The 23256-nt window shown below is 38.4% G+C and overlaps 1 protein-coding gene and 1 long non-coding RNA gene across 6 annotated transcripts in view; one reads left to right on the forward strand and one right to left on the reverse strand.

Annotated features, from left to right (window-relative positions):
- LOC308065402 overlaps positions 1-23256 on the reverse strand; it is a 220065-nt gene that overhangs the window by 134060 nt on the left and 62749 nt on the right. The gene's annotated exons all lie outside the window — the stretch shown is intronic.
- The window catches only part of TMEM117 (transmembrane protein 117), a 234682-nt gene that overhangs the window by 104269 nt on the left and 107157 nt on the right, over positions 1-23256 (forward strand). For all 5 annotated transcript variants that reach the window (XM_080391332.1, XM_080391331.1, XM_080391330.1 and 2 more), the window contains one exon: positions 4607-4706. In XM_080391332.1, the coding sequence (XP_080247458.1) occupies positions 4607-4706 (100 nt within the window). The remainder of the gene's footprint in view (positions 1-4606; positions 4707-23256) is intronic.

Here is a 23256-nt window from a genome sequence, read left to right on the forward strand (position 1 = left end):
TACAGACTTTTTATCACTTAACGTAAAAGATATCTAGGCCTCCCTTCCTTTTCAAAGAGCCTTAAGCACTCTATGGGTGCAGTTCTTGTAGGCTGTACAGAGCATGCCCTGCGTGCTATGTGCCGGCCCAGTGCCTTAAATACTCTAGAGTATATAAAGACCCAGACGAAGTGTAGTCAAGATGCACCAAGGTGGCTAAAATGGAGTTAAAAGGCAACTAAAACCTCCCTAAAGTGTCTTGTGCTCTCATTGCAGTGCGTGCATCTTGGTTGTCGGATATGTCACAGGCTTTACAAGAGATCCAGTGCAGGAGCGGGCTGGAAACTGATTGCCGTGCATGGTCCTAGTTAGCTGAGGGGAATGTGCTCGAGCTTGTCTAGACAACAATTAACATGATACAGAGCATAGGGGAGTGGGGGACGGATGGCACCATGGATGGCGCCAAGGAAAGGTAACACCTTGCTGTTAATTGATGGCAGTTAACCACCAATCAGGGATTGCCTAGTATGCAAGGCTTAGCTTCAAGAACCAATCTGTTTAAAACGCGCAGCTTCTGAAAGTGTATATAAACTCGTGCTTCTGTACAATAAATTGACATTTGCTTGCATCAAGCTGCGTCCCGTCTCTTCATTCGCCGCAATCCAGGTCTCTTTGGATTATTTTCTGGAGACCACGATATGTCACAGCACCTGGAATTATTTAGTCACATAGGCTTAGCAATGCCTTTTGATATGTGAACATACTGTTTTGACATGCTAGCCACCCTGCAGTAGCATAAGGCAAACAAATCCTTGACCCAGCATGGCTGCTGTAGTATAAGGCTGAATCATGCTCTAATCTGCAGCTACTATTCTGACTAGACTCCATTGAGAGTTTGGATCCCTGGCTTACGCTTAAATTTAAGTGTCTAAATTGAAGCTATGTCCCAGTTTTAGATTCCTGTGATGGTCAAGAAAACACCATCTCAGCACTGAGTTTCAGTCATGAATTTTATTCCAGTCCCTAGAACAATGTTGGCAGCACCACAGTGTCTTGTATTTCTTTATCCAACTTAAAATTAAAAATGTTCCATTTGCTTTAAGACTGTTCATCATTTTATCAGCTGCTAAAGTGTTACCCATCTTTAAAAAAAAATGCTCTGATATGTTCCTTTGAACAATTTCTCTGCACTAGTGCTGTTGTTTCCCTCTGTGTCTGTTCTGTTCACACTCTGCTGCTAACTCCAGAAAAGTGGTCAGGTACCTTGGGCTCGTACATCTTACTGACTCACTCTTATAAACTTCCCTGTTGCAACAACAGGGGTGTAGCCAGCACCTTACGACAGGGTTTTTTGGACTCTGTCATAGAACTAAATGTCTCAAGTCTCTTTTGTCTTTTGATTCCTCTGTTTTGTCCTATTCTGTCCTTCCATGGACTTTTGCCTGCAAAGAGCAATTTCCCTGGCTTTGCAGCTTCTAGTCTTACTGTTGAAGGTTAATAGTGGGTTTGTCCCAAATCCCAGTCACAAACTTGTCCTTTATCTATTGCATTCACAAGTATTGGCTTCTCAGCCTTTAATTATTTACGCTTATCCTGTCCATTTCTGAAGAGCTGAAGAAGCAAACAGAAGCCTTTTGACAAGCTATAGGAAATCTGGGCTGACCATGACTGTTAACTGGAACCCAGCAGCTATTAGCCCTCCTGCAAGGTGCAGACATACATCCTAGCCAGGAAGCAGAGTAACTAATTCATGAAAACTTTTCTAATCAGTATCTAAAGCTAGAAAAAAGTGGGGATTTTTCCACAATAGAACTGATTTTACTTTTGGTACTGTTAAAATAAATATCCTGGTAACGTCATCAGGCAAGCATGGCTTTTTTGGAAATGTCAGCTACTCTCATTTATATTTAGAACCTAAAAATTACTGGAACCTGGAAATTAAAAATGGAGGGGGTTTTCATTTTTAGGAGCCAAAAATCCATATTTTATAAAAGTCAGTTTCTTTTTGTGTGTTGAAAAGGAAATAATACTGCAGAGAACATAAAATCACAGGATGTAATGCTAATAGTTAAGAAAACAGTTAATAAAATAGCAGTGTATTTCATTGCTATCTCTAATAATGATAGTGCTAAAAATATTTTCCGTTCCATAAAAAGTTGTAGCTGTATTTTAATTAGTAAATGCACTTAAAATATGCACAGGTTATGTTCTTAAGAGTGTCTTTATAATAATATGCTATTTTAACTCTAATCGAAGATCTGGTAATTTGCATATTTAATTTAGGCATTAATTACTTATAGACTGTGATGTGCAATTTATACTAGGCTTCTTGGATGCTTTCGTGTTTCAAATGTGTCTGTTTCAAATTAAAAAAAGGACTTTTAGGATTATTTGGTGCTTTGAAGGCCTTTCTATGTATTTAAGTACTGCATCCTGCTCATCTGACCCTATTAGAAGCCTTCAGGTACTTTTAACATGCATAAAAACAAGTGACTACATGGAGAAATCCAATTTCCATTAAAAAGATAGCTTCAGTCTGGTTTGATATCTCTTCTACTTGTTAATACCTACATTCAGTGATCAGTGACCTCTCAGCCTTTTCGAATAACCCATCGCGCATACATCAGCCTGCCATGGGTGGCTGTGGCAGCCCCACTGCATGCGATGGGGCTATAGGACTTACCCCAGTGGCCTGTTTTTCAGGAATGTTGTGCAAGTGTTCATTTAGTTTCTGTATAACAGTAATCATGTATAATGCCTATGACAAATAGGAATAAAAAAGGTGAGAACTGTGAGGGTTTCATATGTGTTTCACACTGATGAAAAAGAAAAATATATGGTTTGCTTCTGGGGGTCAGTCCTTACAACTGACATATATTATCATGCCTTCTTTGTTAACGTGACACCTTCTTAAGAAATGCAGACTTGATAATTATTTGCCTTCACAGATGCTACAAGAATGGCATATCCAAGATGCAGGAAAAAAAGGAATTCCAAATGTTTCCCAGTTATAAAGAAGCTGGGAGATTATATCTGGGAGGAGTGTGCTTGCCTGTTTGCACAGTCTTCCCTAGGTGTCTGCTACTGCCCTTGCTTGGAAACAGGGTGTTGGAAGAGGGAGACTTTAGGCCGACCCAGGGTGGCTGTCTTGTGCTTTTACATCCTTATTTACAACACAGTGAATTTAGAATATTGATGATCTTATTAACAACATGGAATGGAATTAACAATAGCTGGGGAAAAAAAGTGCTGTTGTTTTTTTTTTAATTCCAGCAGAAAATCTGAGCTAGCATTCATATGCTGTTCAACAGATGAAAAAAACCACATTTCAGCTAATATGTTAGTGACATATTAGCTGAAAGGTCACGATGTGTATAATGAAAAGAGCCATTAAGGTATGCCATTTTACATGTGTCATGAAACTCTTCAAGGACATTAATAATTCTACTTTAGAACATATTAACTTGTGTCTAAAAAGTGATACAGTGCTGTGCATGGATTTGTACTAGCAAGATCCTCTATCCTGACCAAATATTTAGATTTTAACAGGACTGCCCCAGAAAGTGGGATCAGCTTGCCCTGATCCAGTTGCAGGGATATGATCTGTTAGCTCCTAGACATTGCAACATTTGGTGTTATGGTAATGGTAAGATTTGAATAATGGAAAAAGCAATGTTAAGAGAAGTTGTTACTTGCAACTGGCTCACTTGTGCACAGAGGCATAACACTTGTTATGCCTTAAATAGGCATAACATTAACCAAAAAATGTTTACAGGTACTTGAAAACAAAGATATCACCTGGGAAGTCAAAATATAATTGCTATACTATTTGATGTGTTAGTTCTTGAGGAGAGACATCTCTTCTTAATCACTATAAAAGAATTCTAGCAAAGGATGTGAGTATATTAAAAGTATGATCTTTTCCACAAAGGTTTTAATCCAGCACGTGTAACTTTATTTTCTTAGTTGTCCTTATAGCACCTTTATGAACTTTAAAGTAGAGGTAAAATTATTGTGTGAGGCTTTAAATCCTATCTGTTAAATTATTTAAAAAGAATCAAAATGCTTCTTTTAAATTTCAGTAAAATATATCTATGAAAATACATTGTATAAATCAAGAAACAGCAACATCCCACTGAATTTTTGCAAAGCTTGCTCACACTGTTGTGTTAAAAAAACATGTGGTCGTATAACTCGTAAAGTCAGGTGGCCCAATTATCTTTTTAAAGAGAACTTAAAGATTTTTGGGTTTCTTCATAAAGATTTTGCAAAGTCACCGATTCTGAGAATGTTACAATTCTATCTTTACAAAGGAAGAGGTAAAAAGTGTAAAATAGTTTATATTTCCAGAAGCCTTACATAATTCTAAAGCCTTAGCCTACCACTATTTTAGCATTTTCAAAAGAGACGTGGGCTGTAAAATCAGATTCACATTTCCATTTCTAATTGGAATTGACCCATCCTGGTTCAGTTCAATGTCAAGACTAAGATCTAGCAGAAAAAAATCGTTATGAAAGAAATGGGAAATCTTTCACAGCTAATCATAAATTTTGTCACTAAAGCAAGTTCTTTATAAGTGAATTAAGCAAACGTGTATAGCTTACAGTCTGTGTTCTTGTTTCCACAGTGCATACATTATAACAGACTTCATGGGCATCAGGAATGAAAATTTTATGAAGGTAGCTGCAGTTGGGACTTGGATGGGGGATTTTGTCACAGCATGGATGGTAAGAAATGTAATATTACATTTTTAAAGAAAAGCAAAGGAATATGTTTGTCGGTTCCAAGGGAAAAAGGAGAGGAGAAGAGAAGAAAGAAAACTTAATTTCTTGAAGTATTCCGACAAGTGGACAAGTAGAAAGTTAACAAAGGCATAGCAGCATAGAGGCAGGGAGTCTGAAGAGTTTCAGTTAAAATGTATCAAAGCAATTATTTCATCTCTTATGCTATGGGTGGGAGTTTTGCCGTTGACTTCTGTGAGGACAGCACAGGGGCCCCTCTTTGCTATGAAATAACATCATGACTGGCTATCTGGTGAAACAGTGAGTAGCAGCTGGAGTTGAACAAGTCTAATGAAAAGGATTAAAAAAAGAAGAAAATTTAAACTGAAAGATGTGACAAAGAACGATGGAGACGAGAGAAAGCAAGCAAACCATTAACATCCCAGAATCTGAAGGTAGCCTGCTTGATATGAAACTATCAGATTAAGCTTTGTCTAATCTAGGATGTAGAAGAATAAAGTTTTCTTGGATAATATTTGTTATAAAGGTTCTCTTTGAAATATGGGCAACCCAAAGATCAGCTTAGTGAGAGAGATCTGGAAAACGACAACTAACAAGGAACAAAATGAAGCATGTACACATTTCTGTTGTTCAGGAAAAGTATTTCTTAAACACAAAGTGATAAAAAATAAATTCTTTTTTTAAAGTAAAATTAGGTTTTTATGATTTGTGCTGGTAAGAATTTTAGCAATTATGACTGCAACATTCATTTAGATTGAGGAAAGAAGTCAATGATTTCTAAGCTTGCAGCATTGGTTTTAATTAGTCTATTTTTTTTTCCTAAGGATTTATTGATACCTGTTTGTTTACTCAAAAGAATCAATATAATTTCAGGGGAATTCATTAACACAGGGAACATTGCTTGATGGTGAATGTTTATCGCATATCACATAAACATGGATGGAAAAGATCTCAGCACTGTATGTAGTAAGTGACTGCAACAATCTTTGACATAAGCAAAGAAACAAGCCAGGGTGGATTAATTTTAGGACTGTGGTACGTGTTAGGAAAAAACAGTATATGAATAGTTTCAAGCAGGAATGACTGTAAGATGCTAAGGCTATAGTCTATAAAACTGTATGAATAGTCTTAGAAGGGTAATCTTGAGTTTCTGTCAATTTGTCTTCTATCCACATATTTGGAACATACTGTACAACTGACAGAAGGGAAAAAAAATATGAAGGATTTTTTCAGCATATTGTTCAGTATGTGTCAGTGGTTTGCCCAAGGTGAATTACGCTCTGTGAAATACTGGCCATGAAAAGCAAGTATGGAGCAAATCATCTGTAAATACATTACAGTAAGGACATTGCAGACTTGGTGCATTTACTGATGTTGACAATTAATGTGGATTTCTTGTGAATCAGTAATAAAATTCTTAGCTACTTCTGAATACATTTAGCATGACCTTTTTTATAAATGGGCTTCCACAGCTTTATCCCACTATGGAAGGAAAGATGATGCATAAACTAAGCTGAATTGAGAGAGGTCATGCTCATCGTACATATGTGACTTAGAGCTCCAGCAATAGATTACATACAAGTTGCGTTACATTAGGTAACGTTCAATTTTTTCAGTCCCTCTTTTCTCATTTCCCTGAAAAAAAACCTGTTACATGCAGCACTATATAAAGCATGGAGACAGCTGGATTCAAGAGGCATGAGAATCTTGATCCTTTTCTGTGTACTCAGAGCCCTCTCGGGTCTGTTCAGCAGTGGAGGCACAACTGGATTGTGCCACAGCAGGTTCTAGCGGTGGATGGAGTTATCACTGAAGAATGGGAGAGACTGCAGAGACAGTTCGGAAAGGGGAGGCTGCTTGTAAACTAAGCTGGTTCTGTTAGCTTTCAGGAAGAGCAGAGAGCATGGAATTGGAGGGTCAGTGTGTTTTAGGACATGCTTTGATTGCACAAGGAGGGTTAAGAGATGTGGTGATTGGTGTTTAGATCTTCAGAGCAGAAGAGAATAGTGAGATTGCTTCTGCAGTGCAAATCTGTAGGTAAAGTGTATGAATCGGTCAATGGAAATTACAGTGTTTAAGGGCAGCTAAGCCTAGGAACATCAAAAAAAGCTACAGTATCAGGTACAGTGGTATTAGTAACAGAGGGGAGTGTGCATGTGCATGTACCCAAACCTACTGCACAGCCTAACTTCAGCAATAATATTCTGTGTGAACAGAAATTATGTTGTTCATAATATTTGAATTTGCTTGAAATTCTGCATGTCAACCCCAGTACGGAATTGATATCAAAGTGACATGAGTGGGATTATTATATTCTATGAAGTTCTCCAATACTGTTTGGAAACAAGAAAGAAAAAAACAGGCCTCTAAAGGAATCTTTGCACATCTTCCCATTCACAGCAGTGCTTATGTTTTCTAATGTTTAAGAAGGTTCTGTAAAGAAGCCACCCATTCTTAGACTGCAAAGAAGATGAAAAAGATGTAGCCTTCACTTCAGTGTATTATTTGAACCGTATTGGAATTAAGATCTTATTCCCTATTTAATGGGAAACTTTGGAAATAAGCAGGAATAAAGCAGAACAGATAGGATTCCATTTTTAAAAATGACTAATAAATAAACAATGATATTGCCCTAGTACAGTGAGGAGAGGCTTATTAAATCAGGAAAGTGATTGAAATTGGAAAATATGTTTTGGATTGCTGTTTTGGATTTAAAAGGCAGAAGTGAACCTTCCCCCTAAACACTTCCTAGCTCACTTTTTGCTGACAGGGTCTGAGTCAATTCCTAATAAAACCAGCAACATTCTTTCCACTGTGTGTATGGGCCCACAGTGCTCTGGGCACACAGGAGCTTCTCCTTCTCCCTTTGTACCTTTGGACGGAACTTCAGCTACTAATGATCATGTTTGCTGAGATCTGTAGTAAGTGTTAGATGTTCTAAATAAGTCTGTGAAGAGGGGAATGGGTTCAATACAGTAACTCTCTCTGCACTTTTTCCTCTTTGAAGTGAGGGAAGTATATTCTGCACCTGCTTTGACATGCTCTCCTGCTATCATAAAATGTGCATTCTGTTCTCATGGAGAGTGCTTTTGAGGCAGACACCACAGGATTTGGCACAGTAGGATAGCTTTGAAAAAAAGGTTGGATTCCACCCAGACAAGCCTATAAACTAGCAATTACGGCTGTCTTCTGGGAGAGTGTTAGCAGGCTGAGGAAGGAGCCAATTCCAGGGCAGAATCTCTGTTGATGAGAGTCAGGTGGCCTCCTGACCCTCTCTGTAAAAATGAGCAACCTGCTGCAGCTGGGTTGGTGAGGGACAGAGTCCTGAGCGTGTGTGGTAAGGCATGTTCATGGTATACCTACAGGAGTGGGTGGCGCTGAACATTGACACAGAGGGTGGAGTACAACCAGAGCTGCTTCTGTTCTTTACAACCTTCTAGAGAGGTGGAACAGCCTGCTTTTCTTGGCCTTGTTGGCTTTTGGACTGTCAAAACTGTTGTTCTCCACTTTGGGTGATGGCTTTTTGGACTCTTCAAAGATTACATACTGGCCCTGCACTATGAATGGTATGCATACCACAGTGATTTGCTTACCAACTGCCATTGACATTTACATTAAAGGCACATCCCTGCCTACAAGTCCCACATATGTGTGAAAGAGTCGGAGCAGTAGAAGTTTGTTACATCTTCCTTAGACCTTGCTTGCTGGGATTATCAGAAGCTGAAGCAGCCAACTTCAGCCAGGGCCTGGCACTGATCTCTATGAATGTATCGGAGGCTGATCCTCTTGACAAGGGATCCTATTGCCATTTACCTTCCTTCTGAAAGGTAATTTAATTGAGATTCTCTTTTCCCTTGTTAATTGCTAGAGGGAACTGAGAATTTTTGAGAGATCACTGAGTATGACAGACTGCTGGCTCATATCATCAGAAACAATGATAAACTCAAGGGATGGTTTAGTTTATTATTCATCAAACTAGTATTTACCAAATCTGTACCAGAATGTTCTTTTTAACAAGCAGAAGCCAAGACTTGTTTCAGCACAGTGCTTGGCACAATGTCTTAGAATGTAAGCTGAATCATTGTCACAATTCCCGGCTGTTCTTTGTGCCTTCACCTGACTTCAGTTTGACTCTTCCCTCACTCGGGACCATGAAGACTCCCAGTACCATTTCTGTCTTTCACCGCCTTAGCAGAGGAATTAGTAGGAAGTTAGGAAGTAGTACTTCCTGTGTAGTCTGGATGGAAGGGTCACCACTTGTTCCACTGACCCATTATCCAGGACTGACATAGACAGGTCCTATCCACTTGGAAGGATGGATAGGAAGGTAGAGACCTTTTATCCAAGACTTCTTGTCAGGACATAGTATTGGGATTTCAAAAGGTTATTACTGACTGATGAATTCACACCTACCTTTCCTCATTAGTGGAACTGGATAATGACCCCTATACACACAAGTTGCCTGAGCTTCTGTGAAGTTTCTCAGGCAAAAGAGTCACATCATTAGATGATCATGTCTACGTATCATGGCATGTAACTTGTAGTTGAATACTGCTCCCCTTGATAAAGCTTATTTGTTCTTCTGTGGGAAAGATTTTCTCTTCTCTGAGATTTTTAGTGCTAGCTGAAAAAACTCTAGGAAATGTACATATCTGCCCAAATGGTCCGGGTTTTCCAGAAGACAAATCTCACAACATTATGTGTACTGGCTTTGCTAATTATGAAGGAAATAGATTTTGTTATATTCTTTTCATTCAGTTTTCTCTATTAGGCATTTTTAATCTTCACCCTTTGTGAAGGAGGTTTCTGTATTTTCCCATTTTATGAGACCAACATCTTACATGGCTGGTCATAGTGTAGCTAGCAGGGGGGCCTGTAGCAGCTGGTTCATAAAGAACACTTCAGAAAGCTGAAGCCTATCCATGTGGTTCTTGATGCTGTTAACATCAGTAGCTGACAGACTGAAGTGAATGGTTACTGCCATGAAGCACACAGCAAATTTGTAGACTCCTACATGCACACCATGTTAGAACCTAGGCTACGTCTGTAACAGTTGGACCTGGTCAGACCAAAACTCCATCCAGCCTAGTATCCTGTCTCAAACTGTGATTATGAGGAGAAACCTACTAGAAGAGTAAGCACAAGTCAGTCACATGGTAGTGTCCTCTAATACTTCCACCAACTGCAGGCAGTTTTATGTTTATAATAACTCTTGATGAATGTATCTTCCCTGTTCTTGCCTGATCTCATCTTTAGCCCAACTCCTTCTTTTAGCATACACAGACTTATTTGGCAACAAGTCCCAGAGGTTACTGTATAGAGACAAAAAAGGTTTCATCCCTTTATGCTTTCTCCCTAATGTTTATGATTTTGTAGACATATATCATAGTTACTCTAACGTATCCCTTCTTCAGGCTGATGTCTCTAGCCTAGTAAGTTGTTTCTCATACACAAGCTGTTCCGTGTATTTGATTATCTTTATTGCCATTTCCTACAGTTTCTCTGTGTTCTTGATAGGGAGATCACAACTGCCCACAGTGTTCAAGGTGTGAATGAGCTATGAGTTTTACAGTGATATAATCATGGAATCATTTAGGTTGGAAAAGATCTTTAAGATCATTGAGTCCAACCATTAAATAATGATTTTCCTTTATTTTCTATTCCTTTCCTAATAGTTTCTAACATTTGTGGAGGGGAGGTATTGACAATATGGGGCACAAAGAGCATATTTTCATGGTACTATATTACCATAACCTCAAGATCTTGCTCATGAGATACAATGGTCAGCTGAGGGCCAATTGTTTCATAAATGATGCTAGAATTGTTTTGCCTGCTATGCATCACTTTGCATTCATCTACAAAGATCTTCATCTGCTGTTTTATTGCCTAGAGACTTAATTCTCTAAGCACCTTTCTCAATTCTTCACAGTCAGCAAGTCATCATCCTTATTACTGTGCATAACTTAATATCATTATAAAGCTTTCTGACCTCACTGCTCACCCATTTTACCTGGTTGCTTAGGAATATGATGAATGACTGCATCCCCTGCACAAATCCCTGTGGAACTCTGCTAATGACCTCCCTCCACTGCAAGAGCCGTCTGGCTAACCTACTTACCTTCTGTTCCCTGTCTTTTAACCAGTTATTTATCAACATAAAGACTGTGACTGGGGTTTCCATAGGAGCCTTTCCTGCAGGATTTTTCAAAAGCCTTTTAGAAAATTCAGGTTAGGCTATTTCAAACATATCTCCTTTATCCATGTGCTTTGATGACCTCATTCACTAATCCTGTTCTGAAATACCCCCATTCCTTACATTTACAGAGCCAACCACTTAACACTCATTTCACAGCCTCAGTGCTTCCTGCTGCCATTAAAGAGGTATTGAGACAATGTTGGGTGGCCCTCAAAGTGCTGCTTACATGAGAGACAAAAGGTCCCAGCTCAGGAGCTCTGAATGTGTGGAACAGTATAGAGCCATCTTAATGTGGCTTATCAGTGAAAGACAGTGAGCTTATTTCCTAGCAGTTAAACTTTGTACGTTCATTTTACCTCATTTTGATTCGTTTTCTCCATCTTTTCCCTCAATGCCCTGTTGTCTTATGGCCTGGGCACCATTTTGCAGGTGAACAAAAATTAAGGTGGGAATGTTTTATTTTGTACGTTCTTCACATAGCCAAAGGTCAGCAGAGCCAGAACATGGCTGTTAATGTTATCCTGAAGACAGAAACATCTCTGCTTGTGGTAAGACCTGTATTCTGAATATGTGCGTGGATTATGTGTTTCAGACAACGTCAGCCATAGATGCATAATCTCTCTTTCCTGAAAACTGACATAGTCTATGGATCTCTTAGGCTGAACAGGGAGGGTCTTAACATGTTTTTGTTATTTTCATAGTTAAGCAGAATTTTTGAATCATAATTTTGGACACAGGAACCTGTGTCTGCTACAGTCGTTCTTTGAATCTGGGTCCCTCTTGACCTTCTTGCTGAGAAACACCTGTTTTTTCCTTCCCTGCTGTACAGGGAGCGGACACAATCTAGTTGGTGTAGTTTGGGATACAAGTGTTCAACTGCCCCAAATGAATACTTGCTTAACTTTTCATTTTGACCTTGGAAATGCTGGTTTGGTCTTTCTCTGTACATCTAAAGCATAGTGGTCTAATATACTGTACAGTGTTGGATGAAGTAATGTAGCACATGCGTTACACTTTAGTAAACCCATCACTGGATCTTATCTTGTGGTAGATACCTGGTACCTGTAGGTTATGCTCTGTCTGCTTTCTTCTTTATTCATTTTTGTAATAAGAGTAGATGTTTACTTATTGGCATTAAAACATTTTTGATGGCTTGCAAGCTATTGGCAAGAATTTTAACAGTATGTGGAGATACTTACTTTTGACTGTTGCCATTATGATCCTGGAAAACAGCATTTATTTGTAGAATAGAGAACAAGCTATTGAATGATTTTGAAGTGCTTCCCTTGTGTCCATTAAGACACGAGATTATTGCTGTCCTCATTTGCTCTAAGACATAGCTATCTAAGTTGGCATGTTAGAGTAATGAAGGATTCATTGCCACTGTGCAGAAACTAGGTTAATTTATGTCTTTATTTTTATTTCATCTCATAATGTGTATGTGTTGCTAGGGTGTGTTCAAACAAAGTGAGCAACCTTGATGCTACAGATACTATCATGTTGCTGAAAATAGCAGGCACACTGCACTATTGCAGTGCAAATAGATAGAAAATAAAATACTAATGTAGCTAAATAATGTAATAAAGGGAAGGACACCAGTATAAAATATATGCTGAAAGAAAACATAACATTATGATTAAAAATAATAAAGTTTCTGGGATTTTGTATGCAACTTTTTAACTAAAAGAATAGCCACAAATGTTCACTTCTAAATTTATGTGAGTCTTAAAAAGTAATTCTTCTGTCCAGGAAATTCTGTTTAGCAAAGCATAGTATATTGTTTTATTTACATGCAATGAAGAATCCACCATTTTGATGCACATTCCAAGGTAGTTTGGAGAGTCAGGAGTCTTGATTGATTGGCACCTTATCTAGCACATGCCTCTGTCAAGGTCTGGGCATGACAATTCAAATTATGATCAGTGTCAATCTTCTTGATTGTTTCTATTCCATTGACATATCAAATGACAAAATAAAACTGTAATTGAATTTGCAGTGGCATCTGAAATACTGTATAGCTAACAACTCTGCTGTACTTCAGTAGTGGAAATGAAAATAAATGATGAAGCATGAAGTGGAAGGAGCAAAGTGGATGACATGTTACTAAACTCACTTGCCAGGACTGTACAAGAATATGAATAATAACATCAATGGTGGCAACGTGTTTCTTTCCATTCAGAGAAGCTGGCACAACGTCAGTTGCCCTTTTTATTCATCTGTTTCTTGTTTTGGTTTGATTTCCTCTTCCTAAGGGCCAGTCCAGTTGCAGATCCGTTCTGCAGCTAGTGGTTCTATCTCTAGGTGATAACATACATGTAATTTCATCAACACAATGGATGTGCATACATCCAGTCATCTGAGACCTGCTACTTTTGTATTTTCAGTTTTGTAGGGCATGAATGTGCTCACATCCTGCTCTGCTTCATGGCTGGTACTTAGTTATATAAGGTGGAGTGTGCCTGGTGTCATCTGAGTTCATCCAATCATCCCATCAAGTCAGATTGCACTATTATTTATTCATTGATTGATAGTGTAGCCATCTGTTCATATGCTCTAGATTATAATTATCTGTCTTTTCAAGCTTGATCTTTTTTTGTATTCCCCTATTTCCTTGTGATTTGAATTCTGACCAGGCATTGCCAGAAGTGTTACTTCATCCCTGTCTGCTTCCTGGACAGTGAGTTCCTTCAACTCATCGTCACAGCAGGTATCTTTGTTGATAACCATTTTCTGGACTTTAAAACACGTGCTTGGTATATCTAACAGTAAAAGCCTCAGGATTTTCTTCTGAAGAAGGTCGTAGCCAGCTTTAACTTCGAGCTCAAGAGTAAGAATTGAAAGCCCCAAAGTTGGGCCCCAAAATCTACCCTAGAGTTTCTGCAAAGCAGTAGCTGACAGCTTTCTATAACAAGCCAAAATAGTTCTAGGAAGTTCTTTCAAGTAGGTGGGAAATTTCCCCCACTATTTTTTTTTTAAGGGTTATGGGCTCGTGACCTTTTGTGACCTTGTATGCACATTTCTGTACTGTCTGGATCCCTATCTCAAAATGTAATGTCATATCTTCAGCTGGACCAGGCAGTGTGGTTGATGAATGGTCTTGCCACAAGAACAGAGCTCTTTCATACTGGCTGGAGAGATTCTGTTCATTATCATAAAAGCAACCCAAGTTCTCAGCTCAGTTCTCAGTCAGGATCACCTCATTTTCAGATCTCAATCCTGATGATGTGAGGTTTTCTACTGGAGCCAAAAGTCTGCATACGGTCAGTCAAGGTTCACCTGGTAGCAATCTCAACCCAGTAATCTTTAGAGAGTGAGCAATGAATTCCTTCTACCCTACTGTACTTAGTGTTCTGGTGGAACTAATTAGAACGCTCTCCATTGGAAGGATCTAGTTCTCAGGGTGACTTGACCTGGGTAGTGAAGTCTCCTGTGGGCTAGTGTTTCAGTCCTGTGACTTGTGCACTGCTGTGATTTTTGATGGAAATATCTGTCTTGGATACTTCTTCAGCAAAGTATATTAGATACCAGTATATACGGGTCTTTCTCTTTTCCAGTGGGGACATTCTTCCTGGATATGATACCTCTACAAAATTATCTTAAATTCTTTGCATTTTTGCTTTCCAACTTCTACCACAGTCAAAGAAATTAACATACTTATTATTCCCCCCTTCATCTCATGTCTTTGGGCTGAGCCATCAAGATGGATGTCTCTTTTTTTTTTCAGTTAACAATGCCAGAAATCCCCACAATGTTTTTGAACAGTTGACAAATCCAAAAAGTTAGACTCTGCTTGCTGACACTGACCATGGTAACTGACATGGTGACCACAAGCTGCCTCTCACAGGACTGCTCTGGAGCTTCTTTCCATCACCGAAGCATGTTTCAATTACAGCTCAAGCTACATTCCAGCTGGAAATGGTCTCTGCTCCTAGCATTGACCAAATGACCATGAAGAGTTATTGTTATTCTTTCATAAAGCTGTATGCCATTATACAGGTGTCCATAATTGATGTGGTTGTTAATTGAATAGTCTCACTATTTCTGTATGCTCTGCTTTACTGCCCAGCCTCAGAGTCTGAAAAAACAAACAACTGAGGGTAAAAAGTTTTTCTGATAACTGGAGATCTTTAAGATGCACAGACCTTATGTTCACTCATTTTCTACACTTATTCTTACCTTTCCTAGAACTTTTTCGTCTTGTGGCTGCAGATAATGTAGATGTTATTTAAACAATACCTATTTTTGGTGTCCTCAGGAAAAGAAAAAGTAAATGGAGCTGTACTGAACAACAGTATGCCCCTTCAGAAGTATCTACTTTTTTGTATTGCCATGCTTGTGTAGCAAATACTATAAGTTCACATACAAAGTGAATGTTTTGAATAGTCCTGTGGCTGGTTATTAGTGTGTTTTTGGAAGTTCCAGTTGTTTATATAACAACACTTCATCCAACAAGATTTACTTGTTCTAAAGAGGACTTAATAGAAGGCCAGAAAATTTAGTTAGTAGAGAGGACTGTAGTTACCCTCAAGAAATGGAAATAATTTTCCATTAGTTTTCTGGTTGTTGGACAAGAGGTAAAGGTACATTTTTAGCATTAGTTGTCTAATTAGCCTAAGTTAAAGACAACGTATACATGTTATCTGTATGCAAACTTTTCTTCCGTAGTTCTGGGTGTAGAGTTCTGTAAATAATCCAGCTAAGTCCACCATTCAAATTAATTCAGGAATTCAGTATTGGAGAATGCCACTCATTCATCCTGCCTACTGTCCTGCATCCTGCACTGCTCAGCGTAAGATGCTGACAGTGAAAGTTAATGTGATGTCATCAGAGACTCTCTGGGAGGGTGAAAAAGACAAGAAGTAAAAGGGGATGGAGAGGTACATTCTTCATGAAGCCTTCAACAACTAGAGCCCCAGATAATGTCAGTGGGGGCTAATGCAGAGGTTGTTCCAGCTACCTAGTAGAACCTTTTGTTATCAAAGCAAGGAATAAGTTTCCTTCAGGGAAGGGACAGAGAGAAAAAGTCAATTGGGCAACAACAAGGTGTATTTGTTCTTCACTGGAGTGAAGTGGAGCACAAGCAGAATGGAGGAGGCTCAGGATGTGCAGGAAAGTTAAACGTGTTTACTGTTTAGATGCTACAGGTTTTGTGTTGAATGCCCTGACATACACTGCATCCCTTCTGAGAATTTGGAAGTCTGATTGAAAAGTGAAATCTCTTTTCTTTTTTGATGACATTTATTTTGTGACTTTCTGATATTACAAAATTGAAACAAGTGCTATCTCTTGTGAGGACTTCTGGGATAACTCTTAGTGCATGATAAGATTCTGTATTTGTTAATGTGTTGTAGTTGATTTCACTATTAAAACACAGAAAGGCTGTTTTTTACTTCTGTGTCGTAGTGCTCCCTTATACCCTCCAAGAACTGTTGAAAACTAAATAACGCAAAAAATAGATTCAACAGGCAGATGAGAATTCTGCAAAGTGGCCAAAAAATCCATGGCACCATGCCCAGGGAGCCTGTGTAGGTACAGCACGCCTCACTGATTTCCCTAGCCAGCGATGGCTTTTTCCATGTTACACATAACGCCTGTGTGTAGGGAGTGAGGAACTGGACTGTTGCAGACAGAGGGGGAATGTGAGCCAGCAGGCTGAGAATTGTCCACCTAAACAATGGTATAGTGCTGTGCTTAGAAGTTAAGGTAACTGTCTTCTGATTGTGAGGAATGTGAAACTAAGGCCTAAGACTTGGTTCCTTTTTATCTCATTTTATTCTGTGCATTTTATTCTGACAATAAAGTTTCTTTTCATTCCAGAACAGTGGTGATATCTGTCCTGAAAGCTCCAGTGTTCTGAGATGCTTTAAAAATGCATGAAGGATCATGTCAAATATTAATGGGAGCTATTCTTTTCTCCAAATGTTGCAGATGAAAGATATGGCTCCATCTTTTTCAAAAGACAAGGTGTAAGGGAGAGTATACGTTTTCCTGCAGCTCAAGTCTTGTCCCATTGGTTTGTTTTGTAGCTTCAATTAGCCAAACAGTTATAAATCAGTGAGACTCAGGGTCCAATATTTTCTTTCCCTCTTTATCATACTCTTCTTTGTTCTGTTTCATGTAGAACTGTTTTTGCTTCTTGACAGTATTTATGCAGCAGATCTTGATACAACCTGGTTACATGTATTTAGAAACTCAAGTCAGGGTACCATATAAATTAAAATAACTATGCAGTAATTCTGCATTCTGGCATGATGTACTCCTTAGAAATGGTGTGAAGGAGTGGGTGTCAGAAGTGCTGCAGAAGTGGGACTCTAGAAATAACATGTTCTTACTGAAGAACTTTGAGTACAGATGGCAAATGTGTAAACTGTTGGAGTCTCTAAGATGGACACTTCCTCTCTGGAACAATCTGGTTCTGTATGAGATGACTGCAAGCACAAACCTTTCCCACTGACTGGAAGAAAACAATTTTCTCGCTGAAACTGAAGCCATTACCTCAATAAATGCACCAAGATGTGCAATGGGAAGATCTATAACAGGATGGGAATGGGTTGTTTGATAAGTATTATAAAAGGAACATTGAACTGGCCATGCAAATTCAGCTGCAGATCTTTAGTGGATTAAATATATGGTGAAATAAGACCTTCTGTATCCACAGGGAGAGATTAGCAGCAGATGGCAGTGGTACACAGCAAAGCGTTTCTTTAAATCTGAATTCCTTCAGGGTTTGTAGGATGAACTATTAGAAACTCTGTAAAGGGAAAAGAGGAAAGAAGCATATTTTATTATGGAAAAGCATATCACAGCACTCTAGCCTAAAAAAAGTATGTATAAAATCCATACTTCTCAACAAGGGAGAGCATGGTAGAAACTGGTAAACTAAGAAAGCAAGCACTATTGCTAGTATTGAACTGCATTATTTAGAGGGGTGGGTGTTCAGCTGAGAGACTTTAGTATGAGGTTGGAAGAAGCTGCAAATGCATCTGGTGTCTGTTTCCCTTCTGTATAGACTTATGTCTTCTCTTTTTACACTTTTTATTTCGTATTGCCTGGAGTGTAATCTTCACAACTGAAATCACTGATAAATTCCTATTGTCTGAATTTCATCTCTGATGCTGTTTTGTAGAGCAAATATATTTAGACTATAGCCAGAAAGAAATGTTTTAAATGCCCTGGTTAGCAGAATACCATTCATTTTGCATTGAATTATGCCTAAAAATAAACTAAGATTATCCTTACAACAGCTACAGTAGCTTAAAAATGGTATCCCATGTTGCCAAAGGTCAACTCAACCCACACATTCTGAAGATCAATACAATGTATCAGAAGAGCAGTTAAGCAAGTACTTGTGTAAATACAGAGCAGAATTAATTTTCCTGTGTGGTACTGCATAGTGTATGAATTTGTTGTGATGTGGTGTGAGAAGTCTTCTCTTAATCCACCCTGCTAAGAACCCTGCATCAAATTGAGTGAGAATTCCTGACTTGTAAGTGAAATCACTAACTCTACCCTATATGTATGGAAGGTGACAGTAAAGCTGAGCCTAAAATCTTAGGAACTGTCAAATTACACTACTTATACTCTAGCCAGAAGGTCAGTTTTTCAATATCCATACTTGTGATTGTGCTCAAGAAACACTGAAATTTCCACATATTCAAAGACAGTTTCTATGGAAAAACATAAAATAGGTTGACTTCCAAAAGCTCTTTGTTGCCAAACCCCAAGTCTAACTTTGGTGCAATTCTGCTGACTGTAGCAGACTTAAAATACACAATTGCTTTTTAAAAACTGAGATATTAAAATAAAAAGTTTCAATGGATCTGAATGAATAATCATTATAAAACTTCATTTAATAACTCAGTAAGATGAGTCTAATCTTTTCTTGGTCTTTTTTTTATTGTTGTTTTACACTACTTGAAATGGGAACTTGAAGGACTTTTTTAAATGGATAGAAAGATTGTTGAGTTTCACTTAAACTTTTGTAAGTACCTTTAAAACCTCCATTAAAAAGCTATTTTTGTAATTTCTTACAGTACTACGCTTCTCCAAATCACAAAAGAAATCACTGCCTCCTACACTGGCAGTAATAAAAAAGGTTTTGCATTTTGCAGACATTAGGGATTGATCTTTATAGCAACTCGTGGAGATAGGTATGCTAATATGCCCCTGTTTTACAATAGAAAACTGAAGCAAAGGAAAAGGGAAGAGATTAAGCTTTTTGAAGCCAGATTAATCAGGCATTACCCACAGCTTCCAATAAAGTTATGCTGACCTTCATATCAGTGTAAATGATGGCAAAAAGTTTTATTTTGGGCAGCAGATTCTCAGTCCTTATATCTTGGAGCTGAAAATGCTTTGGTGCTTGTCTGGATCATGCAGGGAATTGGTGATGGAGCTGAGACAAGAGGTTGCTTTCAGCTTTGTATTTGTCCCATCACTGTTCTCAAATATTGAAGTGGTATTGTTTTCTCTATCTCCTTTGATGGCAGCGTTCCAATGTATCTAAAACTTATCTGTCTCTGCAAAGATGCTGAATAATTTCTTTTATGGAAAACTGAAAGCATGTATGTGCACTGGGGGTACATCAAGGTAAGGAGCTGCTTTGGGTTTTATTCTAGCTGGTGATTAGAACATATTCCAAGTTTTTTCCTCAGCTTTATGTAGGTGAAGGGATGCTTCCAAGCATTGGATGCCCTGGACTGTGCTTCCCTTTCTCTTGTCTTCAGCTGTATATGAACCACAGAAAACATGGGTTTTTCTCTGAAGGTTTGTTCTGTGCCCATTTCTGAAGACTCCCAGAGCCTTCTCTGCTGTGTTGCATTCCCTTTATGCTTGTGTAACTACCAAAGGGATGAAATTTATACTAATATCTGATTGTGGAGAATCAGGGCATGTATTCCAGTTCTCTTAACTGGGAATTAGGTGGATCTTTGCTTAAATTTTTTTGTCTCATCATATGATGCCACAAAAAATCAATTTTACTACCCAACCCCCCAATTTTATAGTAAAGAAGCAACCTAAGTAGAGTTATTAAACAACATGATATACTTTATACTGGACAGAGTGCTGTCAGGATTATCAGAATGAGGACAAATCACGTAGGTATGACTACATCAGTGCAGCACTGGCAGAGGTCCAGCACTAGTGCAGGGTACAGCTCAAGTCACGGCACTCAGGTGTTGTATTAGGCAGGCCCATACTTATCAAACTGCAGACATACTTTGCACATGCTTCTTTGTATCTCGTAGGCCTCCAGAATATCCTTTACACCTGTATGGCATTACACCACCTAACAATAAAGTCCCAAGTTATTCATTTACCACATGGTCTTCACTATAGGAAAAGTGGAAAGTAGGGATATTTGTATTTTGCTCAGGTTGGTACTTGGCCCAGAGAATGAAGGTAGGTTTTGTGCAACCAAATGGTGATTTGGTCATAAAAGTGATATGACTTGCATGTCTGAATGGACAGCTACAGATTTTGAGCTTTTAATCTGAGCTGATTTTCTGGGCTATCTTAATGATCAATGGAGAGAAAAAGGCCTGCTAAGTCATTGGAGTATAGCTGACATCTGAAATGATGCAAATGCGTAACATTATAAACCACTTATATCTCTCCACTAGTAGTAAAGAAATTGCTGGGTGCCTTATTTAGATTAAAATAAGATTGAGATTAAAACCAGACTTAGATGTTTACATTTGAGGTATTAGTTATGTACCTGGATACAGAAATGCTGTAAGTTGTCCCACAAACCTGCAGAATTAAAGCATGGCAATGTTTACTGTCAAACATCCCTTGGGAGCAAAGGAAGGTAAAGGAATACTTCCAGAGTGGCAAGGCATTCCTGGTGAAACAAGAGAACTTCATATAGAGTCTGAGGCTTATGCAGCAATGAATAAATTAAACAATAATGCAAAGAAAACACAAAGAACTCACATACAACAGCAGTGTGAAATCAAGGATTGTATGGACAGTAATGAGAACAAGCATGACTGTGTATCCTCCAGAACTTTAAATTTTACCTTGAAGTTAGCAAAACTGTTGAGAAGAAATACTGTTTAAGTTATTTAAATTTCAAGACTAATTTCAAAGAAGGTCCCTGGGCATTTACCGATAAAAATGTGTGTGTGTGTGCACAGATTCAACACCGTGCCTGAGAGACAGCCTTCTTGTGTGTTCTTTTATTGCTAATGCAGAACAGCCTTAATCTTGATGATGCAACAGAGTATTATTAATACCAAAGTGTCCTAATATATGTACAGCAAACAAATAGACCTCATTTATTACTAAGCTGACCTGTGACCAGAGAAAGCTTCAGCTCATTGATTTCCCCTGAATCTCTTGTCCTGTGGTGATTTCCAGGCATGTTCTTAATGGCACGACCAAAGCCAGACTATGCCTGTATCATCTACAATGTTTATTCATGCTTTTCTAAGCACTATTTATATTGATTTAACCTATTTCCAAGGTTATCTTATGCTATTTAGTAGACTAAGGGCTATTAAATAAGGCTATTAAATGAACAGCCTGGATCAGCCACATGTTCCAAGCTGGATATTTGAGAATAACTTCAGAACAGATGCCAACACTGGTTGATTTTTCTTGTGTGAGGGAATACCTCTGGGTTCTTGTCAGGTCAACTGTACATCATCTTTCACCTTTAGAAAGGTATAGAGATTTGGGAGCTAAAGACCTGGTATGGTGATTGCTGCATGCCACTCTAATATTGGAGGTTAAGTGCTGCTGCTCTGTTGGGTTATTGAAGGTTTGTTTGGAACTCAGCGGAATGAAGCCCTGTATTGCTAGAATGAAACTCAAATTACTAACAGGTATTACAAAATTCCAATTACTTGACAAGAAGGAATAACAAGAAAAGTTCTTACAAGTTAGCTGCAATGTGGGTTTTGTATTAAAAGCCCTGAAATCTAGCCTTGGTACGATGCTGTCACTATCTGTTACTTCAGAAATTAGCTTTTCCCTCTTAGGTTGCTTTTTTTGAACTCATCTCCTGTCATCCATTTCAAGCTGTAGCTGCAAAAAGACTGTACTTTTCTACTCTTATTTCTGTGTGTCAATATTCTGGTATATTCCTAGTGGTTCCCAAATATTTTTTATTTCATGTTCTGCCTGTATCCCTTCCTGCTGTCCTCCTTTCTGTGCACCACACAGCAGTATATTAAACTCTTCAGGTTTCTTTCTGCCTTTGTCATGTGTTCATTCCATGTCTCTCGCCCAGTATTTTTAGGCTGAGCATCCTCTCAGTACACATTGAACTCCAGTTCTTTCACATGGAATTAAAAATCTGCCCACTTAATTTATGATGACTTCTATTGTACTTCTGTCTTCTGTGTTTCATTTTCTCTGACACCTCTACGCTGTAAAAAAGGCACTAACTGTGTTTTTCACTGGCTGGGGTTTGGTTTTTTTTTTGCAAGCTGTACAATGCTAAAGGTATACTATACTAATATTTATAAATATTGTGCTGGTTGATTTTTTTTGGCATTAGCACAATTGCTTCTCCTCTTGTATCACAGGCACTGGAGGAGGTCCTGCAGCCCTGTGCATGTTGTCTCCATTGCAATGATATAGTTTGTTTTGATGCTCACAGGGGACAGTGTAAAACCTTACAGCTCTCACTTCCACCAACAACTGTGCTTGCTGCTCAGTACTGATGCATATTCTCTGATATCTATGTGCTCCTCTTCAGCCCAGGAGGGACCTCTCTGTCAAATGTGTCAATAAAATGTAAATGGTTGAATACCTTTTATTGAGGTTTTAATCAAAGTGGCCCACAAGGCTGTATAAAAGTAACTGAAACTGGGAGACTGACAGGAATACAGCAGAGGTATGACCACAGCAATGCACTAGCTGGTTGTAATGGCTGTAATTTCAATACACTATTAAAGGAAATTACAGAAGACACAGTGGGCTGAATTAACCCTAGCTGTTAACTGTTGTCTTTTACAGAGCTGTGTGAGGGTGGACTTGATGAATATGGTCCTTTCTCTGGAATTAAACTGCATCTTTACACCTGCTATTAGTAACGATGCACAGATGCTGACCAAAATATATTGACTGTAACACCCTAATGTAGGCCAGACTTGTCAGAGAAAACTCAGATTTGCATTAGATATTGTGATTCATTAAACAATTAATTGTTAAAAAAAATGTATTTCAGAATTAAGTGTACAATTGCTGCAAATGATCAGTTCATTTTTGGAAGAGAACCAGATTGAATCACTTGTATTTAAAAAAAAAACACAAAAATTCTGAAAATGGATAGTGTCACAGGAAAAAGTACTCATTCACTGCATTAGCTTGTGTACAAGTCACAGATGA

Source organism: Falco punctatus, assembly GCF_963210335.1.
Source record: "Falco punctatus genome assembly, chromosome: 6".
Classification (NCBI taxonomy): Eukaryota; Metazoa; Chordata; class Aves; order Falconiformes; family Falconidae; genus Falco; species Falco punctatus.